Genomic DNA, 13,879 nt, shown 5'->3' with positions numbered 1-13,879 from the left:
TTGCAGCTGGATGACTGGGTCATCTGCAAGATTTACTTGACTCCAAAAGCTCGCAAGGCTCACGATGATTTGAAACAATTTGATAGTGCTACATTGGAACCCGCTGCCAAAAGAAGAAGGATAGAGGTGCCGTACTCTTCTCCATCTTTTCTTCTTCTTCGTCGTCTTCTTCTCCTATTAGACTTTTTGTCTGTCTCCTTTGCTCTTATCTGATACCGGTCAACATACAAGAAAAATCAATAAACATAATTAACAGACGGTGAATTCTCAAACTTCTTGATCAGACAATGCAAAACATAACTCTGACATATGGATAGGGCGTGCCTATAAAATCTCTAATAAATCCTATAACGATACGGAAAATAACATATTATAAGAATCCTCTTATCGTATGCCAGCCATTAGATATGAAAAATCCACAAATACAATTACTGAATCTTGTCCCAGTAGTTATCTGGATTAATTTGCAAACACGACATACCTGGCAGATGAAATTGTGCTGTAACAATTTTTTTCCGACTTTGCTGTGTCTTCTTTGCTGACTCCTTCTCATTTGATATTCTGATACCACAGCTAGAATACACGATGGTGCCACCTGGATTTATTTTCCAGCCAACGGATGAGGAGCTCTTGGATTTCTTCCTCAAGGAGAAGCTCCTCCATCGGCCACTTCCATGCGACATAATCAAAGAAGCCGATGTCTATGGAAACCACCCCAGCAACCTTACTGGTAAACAAATTTTATATATATATATATATCAACACCATAATCTCTTCTTTTTCTTATTCTCTATCTATATTTGTTGTAATTAAGGTTCCTAACTCATCATCCTTTTCTTGGGTTCCTTTCTTCAGCTCAAATGGCCATGGCAAATGGAAACTCGGAGTGGTTCTTCTTCACCTGGACCACTCGAAAGCATCCTAATGCAGAAGCCAGCACAAGGGCATCTCGGGTTGCAGGCCAAGGTCGATGGAAATCTACCCAATCGGTGAAGCCGGCGCTCAACAGCGAGGGCCAGGTCATTGGCTCCAAACAAAACTTCAGCTATATGGAACGCACCCCCTTGGGCAAGGAGGAAAAGAGCATCTGGTTGATGGAAGAGTACTCCATCCAGAACCTTAGAAGATGTGGTGGTGCAGCTATGACGATGGACCGAAATAAGGTATTTGCCATGATTCCATAAATATCACACATCTCTTGTTAATAGTTGAGTTGCTAATGAAATATCTTTCATTATTATATTAACTCTGTGCCTCTCATCCTCTATGGCAGCTGGATGACTGGGTTGTTTGCAAAATTTATCTGAGGCCGAGTGCTCGCAAAGAATTGTGTGCTACAGAAGTTCCTACAATGGAAAGCAGAGAGCTGGAGGTGCAAGAAATATGGTATCAACCTTTTGTAGTACCAATCGAGGATAGCATGATTTCTCAGCCAGCTGGCAATACCCTCCTGCAGATCACTGAAGGATTGGACCAAGAGGTGGAGTTCTGTTCTTGTAAGTCGCATGATAGCTCACTACAATATCCATCTCTTGATGAGCTACAAAAGAATTTTGAATCACCACCAGCTGATAAGATCCTCCAACAATTCGCTGATGCGCTCGATAAAAACTCTAATGTTTTGCAATTGCCGACTTCTGATGAGCTAAAAAAGATTTATCTGAGGCCGAGTGCTCGCAAAGAATTATGTGGTACAGAAGTTTCTACAATGAAAAACAGAGAGCTGGAGGTGCAAGAAATATGGTATCAACCTTTTGTATTACCAATCCAGCAGATCATTGAAGGATTGGACCAAGAGGTGGAGTTTTGTTCCTGTAAGTCACATGATAGCTTACTACAGTATCCATTTCCTGATGAGCTACAAGAGAATTTTAAATCACTACCAGCTGATAAGATCCTCCAACAATTCGCTGATGCGCCTGATACAAACTCTGATATTCTGCAATTGCCGACTCTTGATGAGCTAGAAAAGATTTTTGAATCACCACTAGCTGATGAGATTCTCCAACAATTTGCTGATGCACCCGATGAAGGCGTTGGTGTTGAGCAACATGACATGATGAGCTTTTCTCCACCTTGTTCTACATAGGTTATGATTTTTTATATCATGAAATATATTTATGATTATTTTGTAGTTGAAAATATTGCCTATTTACGTTGAGTTTGTAATTATTTTTTCCAAGTTTTACATGGCAAGAAATAAACAAATTATGCACTTCACAACCAATATTAAGCATTGCATTGGCTACTAACATAACACAAACCATATTTTATATCCAATCCAGTTACTAGTGCAATCAAGGATGCTAGTGCACCTGGACCTAAAACTAGAGCACGTTGTGGATGGTTGGCCATGCTGAGAATATTCAAGCTAGCCCCCAAAAACAGAATACGAGGCATGTTGGCTCAGCTCAGGCCGAATCACATCTTTGCAAGCTCATAAGTATTCAAGAAATGAAGCTGAGACCAATTGGAAATGATTTTGTCCCTGTCCATTTTAGTTTAGTTTGAATAGTTCATTTCTGTCAGTCAAAGTAAATCAAGTATGAATGTGAATGCCCACCTGAAACATTAATGTTTCATGTTGCATGCATCTGCCATTCTAATTTGAGTAATGCATCTGCCATGCAAGAAGTTCCTCCTGCCGGCTTGCAGGGGCAGATTGATGCAACCTAGTAGAATTGATGTAAAACAAAGATTAGTTCAATCGCAACACGCCAGCATCACATAGACCTGACAAGCTTGTTGGGTGACTAACCATCAGGAATCATTTAAAGGTAACTAAACATCAAACTGCAGAAAATGTTCAATAGACTCAAGTTATGAACAGCTTATAACGAGGTAAAAGAATTGTGAGCAACGAGACAATTAAAGAGATTGGTCTTCAATGAGTGTATTCAGCTTGCTTTTAAGGAGAGTTCATATCAAACAAGGGGCCATGAAAAAACAGCCGAATGTAAGGTTTAAAAACAAATCAAGAAAAAGAGAAAAAAAAAAAACAACGGTACAAGGAGATAGCATAAACAATGAAAATCCTTAAAAATCATCCTTTTCAAATGCTGAGATCCAATATGTGCACATAATCCACACTTATTCTCATTCTCTGACAGGATTTCAAATATTTTTGCTTTATTTTCAACATTTGAACATTTTTTAGCACAATAACTAGTGAAACATGTTAAAAGATTCAGTATCCTTGAGAATCTAGCTTGCATAATATCGGCATAGGAACAAAATGACAAGGAGAAGCATTTTCCACTAGGAACAGATTAAGTCCTAAGACATCTTCTTGTAAAATTACAGTTCATCCATACAACATTAAATGAGTCGTGTTGTAACATTATTCTGAAGCAAGCACCCTGCGAAAGTTCCTCCTGAACTTGTTTAAGTGCAGCACCACCCATGACGGTGAATTTAGATGGAAACTCGTAATATACCTTGATTTTTGTCATCTCTTAATATACATTGCCCTGAAGTACCAATTCTTTGTTACCTATAGAACAAGACAAAATCATTATATTATTTTCTGTGTCATATGATTTTCTTCATGCAAGGAATGCAAAGTTTAACTAACCATACCTTTTGGAACCAACTCTACATCAGTCACAGTTAAATCAATTCCTCGTCACATCCAGGATCACCTCACTGCACAAACACACCCCCAAAAAGTAGCAAAGAAATGGTTACAATGACATCATTGTGAAGCACGCACACTGTGAAAATTTCAACTAAGGATTGTTTACAATATAGCTCATTGACACACCTAATTAAATTACACATTCCATCCATACAACATTAAACAAAACAAAGATATAATGTTGGAGTGAAGCACATCCCATGAAAAATTCTTTGTGAGCTTGCTTACAGTGTAGCACCATGGAAACTAGTACTGTAAATCTTTTTCACAACTTCCATCTACTCACTCTGCAACAACCCGACTGCCCGCCCCCAGCCCCAGCCCCCATGGAAAAAAAGGAAAGTCTCCATAAAAATCTTTGCATCCATAGTGCTTTAATTATAGCATTAAAGTCCTGCTTTCCTACAATGTAATAGTTTCTGACCTTGTTTTCTTTAAAGGTTCACTCTCATCCAACATCCACATCTCCACTAAACAGGCTTGTATAAATGCTTAGCTCCCAACTATTTTGACCACACATTTCCAATCTCATTGTCACCCATAACTTAAAAAAACAATAAGCTTTATCCTATTTATTAATGGTACACCATTCATACAAATTCCAGCACATCTTCACGGCTTCTCACTCCTTTCTTCTCACTTTCAGGAATCTAGACACCCGTCAGTTTATCACTATTGCACTCCTCATCAGGACTTCATTATACTTCACCATAGCAACAAATTAGTTCTACACCACTTCATTCTCTAGAAGTCTAGAATGTTGTCTCAATGATATCCTTAATCACAAGGGCTAGGAAGCATCCCTAGATGATTGATATGGAACTCTACAGGGGATATGATTTCAATTTATGGGTGGATCCCATCAAACTACCCTGACAAGATAAGGCTCCAAAACACCCAATAGTCCGTTGGTGAATACCCCCTAGAATTAGCAAAGGGGGAAAAAAGAAGCAGAATATTATTAAATTTTATTAATTGATCAGTCAAACATATTTTACTTGAATGTGGGCATAAACCAATACACAACAACATTTAATGTAGTAGATCTGAAGTATGTGTGGAAAAAAACAAGGGCTGAAATCCAACCCTTGTCTGGAAACACCACAAATAATATCACCAGTGCAATCTCACCACAATTACTGAAACTTGTTCCCTCATTGACACTCTTAATGTTATTGCTATTATATGACTATTATATGTTTTTTCCTTTTCTATTTAAGACATTGGCAGATTCCTTTTCTTCTATATGCATCTTTTTATTCATCGCATTTCTTAAAAAAAAAAAAAAGGCACCCTAGCGCACAAGGCTCCTAATATTGCAGGGTATGGGTGTGCAAAGAGGCTGTTTCCATTTTTCGAACCCATAAACCCATATTAGATTGGAGCAACCTTAACATTGCTCTAAGGCCCAACCCCAATATCATTCCTAAATAATGTAATTTAAGATCCATGCCACCAAGCTCAATATTGTCTCCGTCTAATCAAACTAGACCAAGCAGTGGAGATGCCACTATCCAGTAGATCACAAATTGAATTCCATATAATTGAAGCAGTCTTGTGCATCGTCTTTGGATGAATTGCTACAAAATAATCACATTTTCATGAAGTCTTCATCTTTAATAAAATTTAAAGTATGCTCTTAATGGACTTTAGCAACCAGCATCTTTTTTTCATGAGAGAAACGAATCCATAGGTTCCCCTACAATACGGCAAATCTCATTTCATTAAAATAATGAATGAAAAAGGTGAGATCAGATACTTACCCTTTCAATCTTTCACAATTTAAGCCACTTTGGTTTAGCCGGCTTCTTCTCAGGTGGCTTAGGATCAGGTACAGCAGGGGACGTCCGCACTGCTGGAGGTTCTAGTTCAGAAGTGACAGGATCCGCCTTTTCAGAAGTAAAATCCAATCCATTCAAAGACAAGATATCATCACGAAGGTAAGGCCCTGTCTTTGCAACTGCACTATCAGACTCTTTATTTGCCATAACAACACATGGCAAATTATTTGATGAACATTTGATGACTATGCAAAAGATTCATGGGAAGTACTATATGAAATAAATTATAAAAAGGCAGCAAGATCCTGTCTTAACTTCATAATTACCATTAAAACTGGTATTACTTAAAAATGTGAATATCTAGTTAAAAGAAATGCTCTACGAAGTGTAATAATAGGTCAAATTTATTGATCTTTTTATCTTAGTTGGAGGTAACAAAATTAAGAGTAACAGCAACAACATGAAGCTTTTTATAATTATAATCAGATAAGCTAGTAGAACAAGAAGCATGGTGCCAAGTCAACAACCCAAAACATCATCTAGTTTGGACTTTTTATAGTTAAATGTTAAATAGCCTATTTCGGACAAAGAAGCTAAATATATCTTACATGGGTAAGTGTGATCAAACTGGTAATTACAATCACCTACAAATTTGTACGATTATCAGATTTTAAGGAATTAACGAATGCTATCATCATCTGGTTTGGACTTTCTATAGTTAAATGTTAAGCCTAAGACAAAGAAACTACACATATATTACATGGGTAAGTGTGATCATATGGGTAATTAAAATCACCTACAAAATTTGCATGATTATCAGATTTTGATGCTATCTTAGGAATTCGGGAATAAGGGTAAGCCCTGGTGTAATGGTAAGGTTGCTCCATTGTAACCTGGAAGTCCCGAGTTTGAAACACAGAAATAGCCTCTCTATATGCAGAGGTAAGGCTGCATAAATTTGACCCTCTCCAGACCCCACAATGGCAAGAGCCTTGTGCACTAGGCCGCCCTTTTATCTTGGAATTTCGAAATAAAGTGACAAACATAGAGGTAGGTAATGCAAATAGCTACTAGAGTTAAATGCTTGAAACAATAAGAGTTTCCGATTATTGAAAGAGAGAGAGCGAGTTTATTCTTTACAAGGATATACTTATAGAAGATTTGACTAACTTGAACCTATATTTTTTGACTATAAAACAAGACATTGAATATAACATATGAAGAAAAGGAGCTTATTTGCACACACAAACCACATACTATTCTAATATGACCAAAGTTCCTTGAATAATACACTACACATTATCACAAGTACATCATAGTGCAAGGCTATAAGCTAAGCAGCTTCCCGAACTGTGGCAGGGGTTCAGGTGCTCACAGACCAGTCTGAGGCCACCCAGCTACACCTGCTACACCCAAAGCCTAGTCTCATATATGTAAACAGTAAACCACTTATGCAACAAAGTTTGACAAAATTGGTTGCACTAAAACATAATGGACTGTTGATAATTGATTCACCGTTTAAGTAAAAAGAGTAAACCTTTTGGCAGGTCATAAGAAAAGTAAACTATAGCTCCAGGAGCAAAGCTAGCTGAATAGAAATCCTTTGAAGTGTCTTTGATTCGCTCCTTTGGAGGAGTGGTATCTGCAGAGAGACAAATACAGTGATTTTATGCATGCATAGACATGAATAGTCATTTAATTATCTATGTGAACATGTAAGCATAACCCAACTAGAAGATAAAAATGCTCGGATTTCTCTGATTCCAAGTTATTCATGCAGACATCCATTACAATCAATAATTTTTCAAACATAAAATGCATAATTTAAATCATAGTTGAACCACAAATATGACATGACAACTCAAAGACAATCATTTAAAAGTACATCACTATCTATCTTCAAGTTTTGATAAAGTTGTTAACAAGGCTAGCAATCTTGGTACCAGACCTTATACCAGTACCAGCTTGGTACAGAATCAGTGCGCTTGGTATGGGGATTGGTTCAACATACCAGTATGGTAATGGGCTTGTCTTGGCCGGTTCAAGCTATTCATGCATTAGGGATAACCTCCTCTGAGCCCGGCCAACTAACAGTTATAAATCAACAGCCTTTCTAAAATTTTGGTGGCTGTCAACCAAATTGATTTGAACAATGAGCAGGTAAAGAGTACAAAAAAGGAGAAGATGGAAAAGGATTATAAAGAAAGTATAGCTAATTGTGGAGGGGAAAAAATAATTTTTTGTGAAAACAAAGATCTAAGATGATATGCTACAAAATGTACATAAGACAATTAGTTCTTTATTTAACATGATAAATGGAAGGAGGATAAGCAGCTACATTAAGAAGTTGGTGGTAGTGGGTATGAAAGTTGATAAAAAGAAAAAGATTTTTCTTTATATTAGTTATTCATGTATCTAGCTTTTCGTAATAGTTGTCAAAGACAAGAACGTAGAACCTGAGAATTTACATTTTAGGTGAATGACTAAAAATGCTTTAGAGGAACTAGAAAATGTATCTTACAAAAAGCAAGTGAATGATTCTGCATGTTTAAAAGGAAAATGAAAAAGATTCAGGTAAACCTACTAGACTAACTTCACATTGAAGCTCGCATTGATATTGCTCAACAATCTTTAGTAAGTCATCAACTAATAATCAAAAGTAACAAAAGTTCATGAGGAGGATTCAGTATATTATAAAGAATAACTCGGCATTAATTTTTGAGAAAGAGGCAAAAAAACAGCCATATGGCCCACCATGCGGGCTTCGTTTCAAATTAAGGATTTTAGTTCCTTTATTTTTTTCAATGGATAAATATGAAAAAATCTTATTACATCATATACTTGCAAAGTTCAGTATCTATTTCAAGGGTAATAACCTAAAATTTTATAAATACAAATGAATTTCACATCAATATGAAAGAGTATTAAAATATCATAAAGAAAATTTTAGTGATTATTCACGAATGAGGAAAAAAAATATACTGACATTGAATATGTCTTCATACAATGACAAATTGTTTTACATTTGTTTATCTATGTAACTAAATCAGATAGTGCTTACATAAATAGAATGGCAGGTCTGGTCGAGCAACAACTTTCATGAGAAGATGCATCAAGCTTTCAATTTTCTCCGATGGCTGAAATTTTGCCTCAAGAATGTAATTATCAGGGAAGCGAACCCTAATTACAGCCTACACAAACATAAATAGAAAGAAAATTAATTTGAAAAATCATAAATTACACATTGGCAAACCAAGTCCACCATCTAGAAGGAAATCTGCCAAATGGTCCAAATTTGCAAATCTGCCTTGCTATTAGCATATGATCTATTTAGTTAATTAACATGGTCTAAAACATAATTGTTGGTGCAATATGACTTCTATACAATCCACATCACTAGATAAGTGGGGAAAAAACTATTTAACCAAATTGGTTGTGGTCAGTCCAGCACGAAGAGCTAGCTTTCCAGACTGCTATCCCCTAGATGTTGAACCAACTCGAATCAGTTGTAGGCTAGGCTTAGCTGCTCCAGCAACAGGTGTGCTCAAATGTAGACCTCATCACTGACCCCACAGTGCCTTGTGGCTAAGATCCATCTCCTGGAGCACCAACACCACCACCACCACCAAGACATAGCCCTCCAAATGATTGCTCTAGCAAGATCTTCACCATTTATGCTGGCAATTTTTCAACCAAGAGCCCATCAGAGAGGTTCTCATCACTAGCACTGAAGAAGTAGAGATTTCGGAAGGGTCCTAGACCTAAGATCTTGCTAGTGAGGTTGTTCAATTGGAGCTCCGACCACTGGAGCAAGGAGCGCTGTCGAGCATGGTGAGCTCAGGTCGAAGAGGAAGTTGTTATAGAGTTCCTTGAGGGCAGAGGCAAAGGGCAAGGATGGGGATCTCATTGGAGGAGGCATCGTGAGAGAGGATGATGATGGAGACATGGGCGAGACCGGTAGGGAATGGTCGGGGGTGCAAGGCCGGCAAGGCAGTTGCTGGCAAGGTTGAGGGACTCAACGAAAGAGAGGGCCCGAACTGAGGGAGAAAGGGAGTCGGAGTAGCCAGCCAAGTCAAAATCAAGCTCAATCACACAAAGGAGGCCCCCAATGTTGCAAGTGCCGATTGAAGGCTGCTAATGTTGAAGGTGTCATAGTGGAGTCTGCAAGTAAAGCGGGGGCCAAAGGCGGCATCATATTTTCTTATAGCCTATATTGACATCATTAGTGGGGGAAAAACTCTCTAATTATTGAAGGGTAAAATAGTCAAATAGCCACTTACCATTAAGTTTCGAACCATCATTGCATTGAAGTTAAGTAGAACTGCACACAAGTTAACTAGAAGTGCCGATTTGCATGTTTTTCGTCATTTTGTGATATAAATGGAATTTCGAGTTTTCAAGCAATAAACATGCAAATAAGCATTTTTGAGAGAATATATAGAAAAGATACACTTACAAATAGTGGAAAACTTTTCTTGTAAAAAAATTTCTAAAAGCACAGTTTATACGCCTCCATCATTATCAAGTGGAACAAACATATTAGCCCTAGTGATGTCACATATTTCAATAATCCCCATCTCATAAAATTAATCTATAGAGAGTTGTTTGTTAGTCCCATCTAGAAATAGCAAAACTCGATTCTAATGCATTTTTATATGAATCGCAACAAATTTCAAGTTCACATGAGGCATACCAAGGCTGTATGCAAACCTAGTAATTGATTTAGATAGCTTTGCTCCATGCTTCAAAATCATTCAGAAGTCCCGAAGGCCTGTAGAGTGGGGGTGATTGTTGCGGTACCTATTGATGCTAAAGACATTGATCCTCCATTCAAAACACTTCCTCTTTAACTGTTCTCCATCTCAAATTATGTTTCTGACAATCTACAATGAGTATGAAGATAGAAAATAAGTAGCTTCATAAATGTAAGACATATTCAAGACTTTTGATTCAAATGAATCTTCCTCAGAGTTCACAACTGTTCTGTGATCGTATTCTTAAAATTCATTCTCCTTTTGTTGTTATGTTCTATTAAATCAGTCATCTGTTTCACTTCTCCAATAAGTACGATTGAGCAACTTCACTAAAAATATTCACCTGGCATTGGCTCCAAAGGTCCCTTTGTTCATTTTCATCCTCATACCGAGCAATTAAAGTTGTTATATAAACTTGATATTCCATATTGAATACTTCAGTCCACCACCACTTTTCTTAACAAGACTCATTATTCAAGGGCTAAACATTTGAAATCATCTTGAATTCAAAGTCTCGATTTCCAGTGCATGATTATGTTGACGAGGATGCCATTTATAAAGCTAGCCCTTTTTATTAATAAGGGTGTATTTATGTTTTAAAAGATACAAAATCCTGGGAAACAAAAGGCACATGCAGAAATGAGCTGGAGAAGCAATATAAATTTCAGGAAAATATGACAAAAGTTAGGCAGTATAAGCTAGTGTTAATTGACAAAGAAAGAAAGAAGAAACATAATTGGGATACTCATCTTTTACAAGTCCTTGTATGTACAAGTACCTTAGTGATACTTGCCCTGCGGGCTGCTGCCTCTGCTTCCCGCATTTTACGGGTCTTTAGAATTTGGGATTGGGCTGTTCAAAGTTTTTTTTACCATGAACACCATATATTGAAGATGGTAGAACTAAATGAGCAAAAACAAAATTGATTTCCAATATGCAAGCAGTACAGAGATAGTGCTAAAGAGTCCTAAGAAAAATTTATGGATTGTAGCATCATGTTCTAATCCATAAAGACAAGCCAAATTCAGTGGATTCTGAAAACTTCAAAACTACTGCTTGGAGTAGAAATCTAGTGCCAAATTACAGCGAAAGTAACCTTTCAGTGTCAACATTACCTCCTATTCTGTCTGGCATGATTCGATAATAATCTTTAGGAGTAAGATCATAGAAATGGTCCGGTTCCTCTGCACAGACAATCAACAGTTAATATCATGCACACAATGTAAAGGTGCAATTCTTAAAATTGTTAATAATATGATATCCCTTACAATAAAATGAAAAACAGTTGAAAACATATTCCCACAGACATGGTGCAAAAACAATTCACCGGCTCCAAAATGCACAAGATAGTTTGGATTCTTTCAAAGCAGATATGACTGTATCTGGGGAAAAACTGGAACAAACACTATACAAGGTTTGAATATGATACTAAAAAAGGTAGATACCACTTGAAGAAGCAGATATTTCTTTCGATGCTGCGGAATTTGCTGAGTTTGTGAATATGCGTATCTCATGACCAAGTTCTTCTGCCACAGCCAAAAGTTTGGCCTGAAAGTAATCCAATAGGAAGTTACAATCATTAGATATTCTCAAAGAATCAAGGAACCATGAGTAATTACACCAATGCACAGACATCACAATAAACATTCAAAATATAAATGCAAATCTGACAGAGGTTTACCAATGAAAGTTAAAAGTGACATAAGATGCCCTGTTTGCATTTGAGAATTATCAAATTAACACTCCTAAGAGCAACACACGGTTTAAAACTTCTGAGTCACGTGGAGGCTCAAATGTATATGGAAGTAAAAAAAATGATTTTATTGACTGGGCAAGAAAAACTGGACGGGGCCAAACATGCCACCAAGAAAATGAACAGAGATCCTTGCTTGCATCCACCAAGATATCATCAAGTTCTCTATGCAGGGGTTATTTGTTATCATAAACTAGCAGCAGCAGCAGACTATGGGCTCAATTTGATTGCTCAGCCCACCTTCCTTCTAACATGAATATCTCAGCCAGAAACTAAGTTAAAATCAAATAATGTCTATCCAGAAAGTAAGCAAAAATACCCTAAAGATTCCCATCAATCTGTCGATTCTTCTAGATTTTAGCAGCAGCACAACCGTAGCTCGTTTCTCTACCCTATAACTCATAAATACAAGTGAAGAACGCATGATTTCAAAGCCAAACTCAGAAAAACGTCGAACTTTCCAAATCCCCTAATGAATGGTTGTTTTTGTTTGGCCCGATTATATCTATCCTATTCAATACTGTAAACATATCGAGCAACGCATCGATCAATCTCTTTTCCTTTCGGGCAAAACCGAATTTCAATCACAAACCCAACAAATTAGAATACAGAATTTCGCCTAATATCCAAGAAAACAAACCCTAGGTTTGTGGAGGCTAGAGATTGCAACCTGAGTACACAAGGACAAGCATCCGAAGTAGAATCTAGAAAACAAATAGATCGATCTCAAGGTTCAAGAAAGAACGATTGATTCGAGAGAGACTAAGAAGGGGAGAGAAGATCCACCCTATTTTTGGTTGATACTTGAAGCCATCCTTATGACCGTCACATTGCCCACGGCCGCCATGTTATTGAATGTTGATGGCATTGACTCGACAATCCGATCTTCAAACACTTCAGATGAAGATGTGTTGATGGGTGCCAATAGTGCTTAACATTTTTCCATAGTGAGGAAGAAAAAAAAAAAAAAAAAAAAAGGAAAGAATGAATTTTGGAGAAGAGGAAAGAAAAGAGAAGAGATGTTGAAAGAAAGAGGAAGAATTAGGGCTTGGATGGCTACTGCTAGGCCGGCTAACAAGCACCGAGCAATGCCATCCATTTGATATCAAATTGGCATGAAAATAGGCCCAAATGATGAGCTCAAAACCATTTTCTCAATTTTTTTTTCTTTTTTTGTTGTCTTAACAAATATAACTCTAATATAATCTCATTAAGCTTTGTAACTAAGATTCAACGAGGCCTAAGATGTTGTTATTTACCAAATTTGAGCCTAAAAGGCTCAATTCCAAGGTTGGAAATGGGGAAGCAATGGAGAGCGATAATGGTGGCTCGACTATAGCTTAAAGCTCCAAGGTGCCCTCAGAGGTAAGATGACATCTTCGAGATCAATGATAAATTAATTACATGAGAAACTTGATGAGCGTAAGCCACTTTCAAACTAGAGCCCTATACTGAAGGGTAGGGAAGGGGGGGGGGGGTGTGAGAGAGAGAGAGAGAGGTATATTATTCTCTATAATCATTAGACTCTCAAACCTTATAATGGCTCATAGTCTGATCACAATAAGGATTGCCAAATAGATTGCTAACTTTAAGTCTATCTTCCTTCGGGGGTGTATGGAGCCAAGCGACCTACTTGGACAGCAATAAAGAAGGATTAATTTATATCGTTTGTTGATTAGGTTTAGCAAGATAAGATCTAAAACATGTTTTTGCTATTTTGCTCTTACTTTGCAATATCGTAACATTTCAAAACATACAGTTTGACTAAACTTATGCAAAAGTTATCAATCACACTTTGGGGCAAATTTGCTGAGGAATTTGATGAAAACATTATTTATAAGAAGAAAAAATTCAGTTATAATCATTTTTGTTAGCATGATCATTAACACGTATAGATGCAATTTTCTTCTATTATTTCCAAAAAAATTATTTATTCTACATACTTACAAAATGC

General features: G+C 37.1%; 1 protein-coding gene across 4 annotated transcripts; it reads right to left on the bottom strand.

Annotated features, from left to right (window-relative positions):
• Nucleotides 1–3,109: 3,109 nt before the first annotated feature.
• Nucleotides 3,110–13,015, bottom strand: LOC148714099 (plant UBX domain-containing protein 1-like). 4 transcript variants are annotated; one of them, XR_015977228.2, is made up of 9 exons: nucleotides 12,245–13,015; nucleotides 11,618–11,720; nucleotides 11,288–11,356; nucleotides 10,951–11,024; nucleotides 8,480–8,609; nucleotides 6,956–7,060; nucleotides 5,401–6,821; nucleotides 3,580–3,645; nucleotides 3,110–3,493 (listed from the first exon to the last, which is right to left on the bottom strand). XR_015977228.2 is itself a non-coding variant. In XM_088720046.2 (8 exons), the coding sequence occupies exons 1-7, from the start codon at nucleotides 12,347–12,349 to the stop codon at nucleotides 5,413–5,415; spliced, it is 759 nt and encodes a 252-aa protein (XP_088576172.2). In that variant the 5' UTR covers nucleotides 12,350–13,012; the 3' UTR covers nucleotides 3,579–3,645; nucleotides 5,401–5,412. The 4 variants fall into 4 exon arrangements, 1 of the variants encoding a protein (XP_088576172.2); XR_015977227.2 differs by having other exon boundaries at nucleotides 5,401–5,585; nucleotides 12,245–13,012; XR_015977229.2 differs by lacking the exon at nucleotides 5,401–6,821 and having other exon boundaries at nucleotides 12,245–13,013.
• Nucleotides 13,016–13,879: the final 864 nt, after the last annotated feature.

Source organism: Phoenix dactylifera, chromosome 4 (assembly GCF_051530095.1).
Source record: "Phoenix dactylifera cultivar Ajwa chromosome 4, Ajwa_hap1_PhDact_Kaust_v1.1, whole genome shotgun sequence".
In the NCBI taxonomy this organism is placed as follows: Eukaryota; Viridiplantae; Streptophyta; class Magnoliopsida; order Arecales; family Arecaceae; genus Phoenix; species Phoenix dactylifera.
This window is presented reverse-complemented; position numbering and strand designations above follow the sequence as displayed.

What these genes read in the sequence shown, in the direction of transcription:
- LOC148714099 (XM_088720046.2), bottom strand. Translation starts at nt 12,349, where the DNA reads ATGCGTTCTTCACTTGTATTTATGAGTTATAGGGTAGAGAAACGAGCT. An exon ending in GATTGATGGGAATCTTTAGG is followed by an intron (nt 11,721 to 12,244) that starts GTATTTTTGCTT and finishes GATTACTTTCAG; the next exon opens with GCCAAACTTTTGGCTGTGGC. An exon ending in CATGCCAGACAGAATAGGAG is followed by an intron (nt 11,025 to 11,287) that starts GTAATGTTGACA and finishes AACTTTGAACAG; the next exon opens with CCCAATCCCAAATTCTAAAG.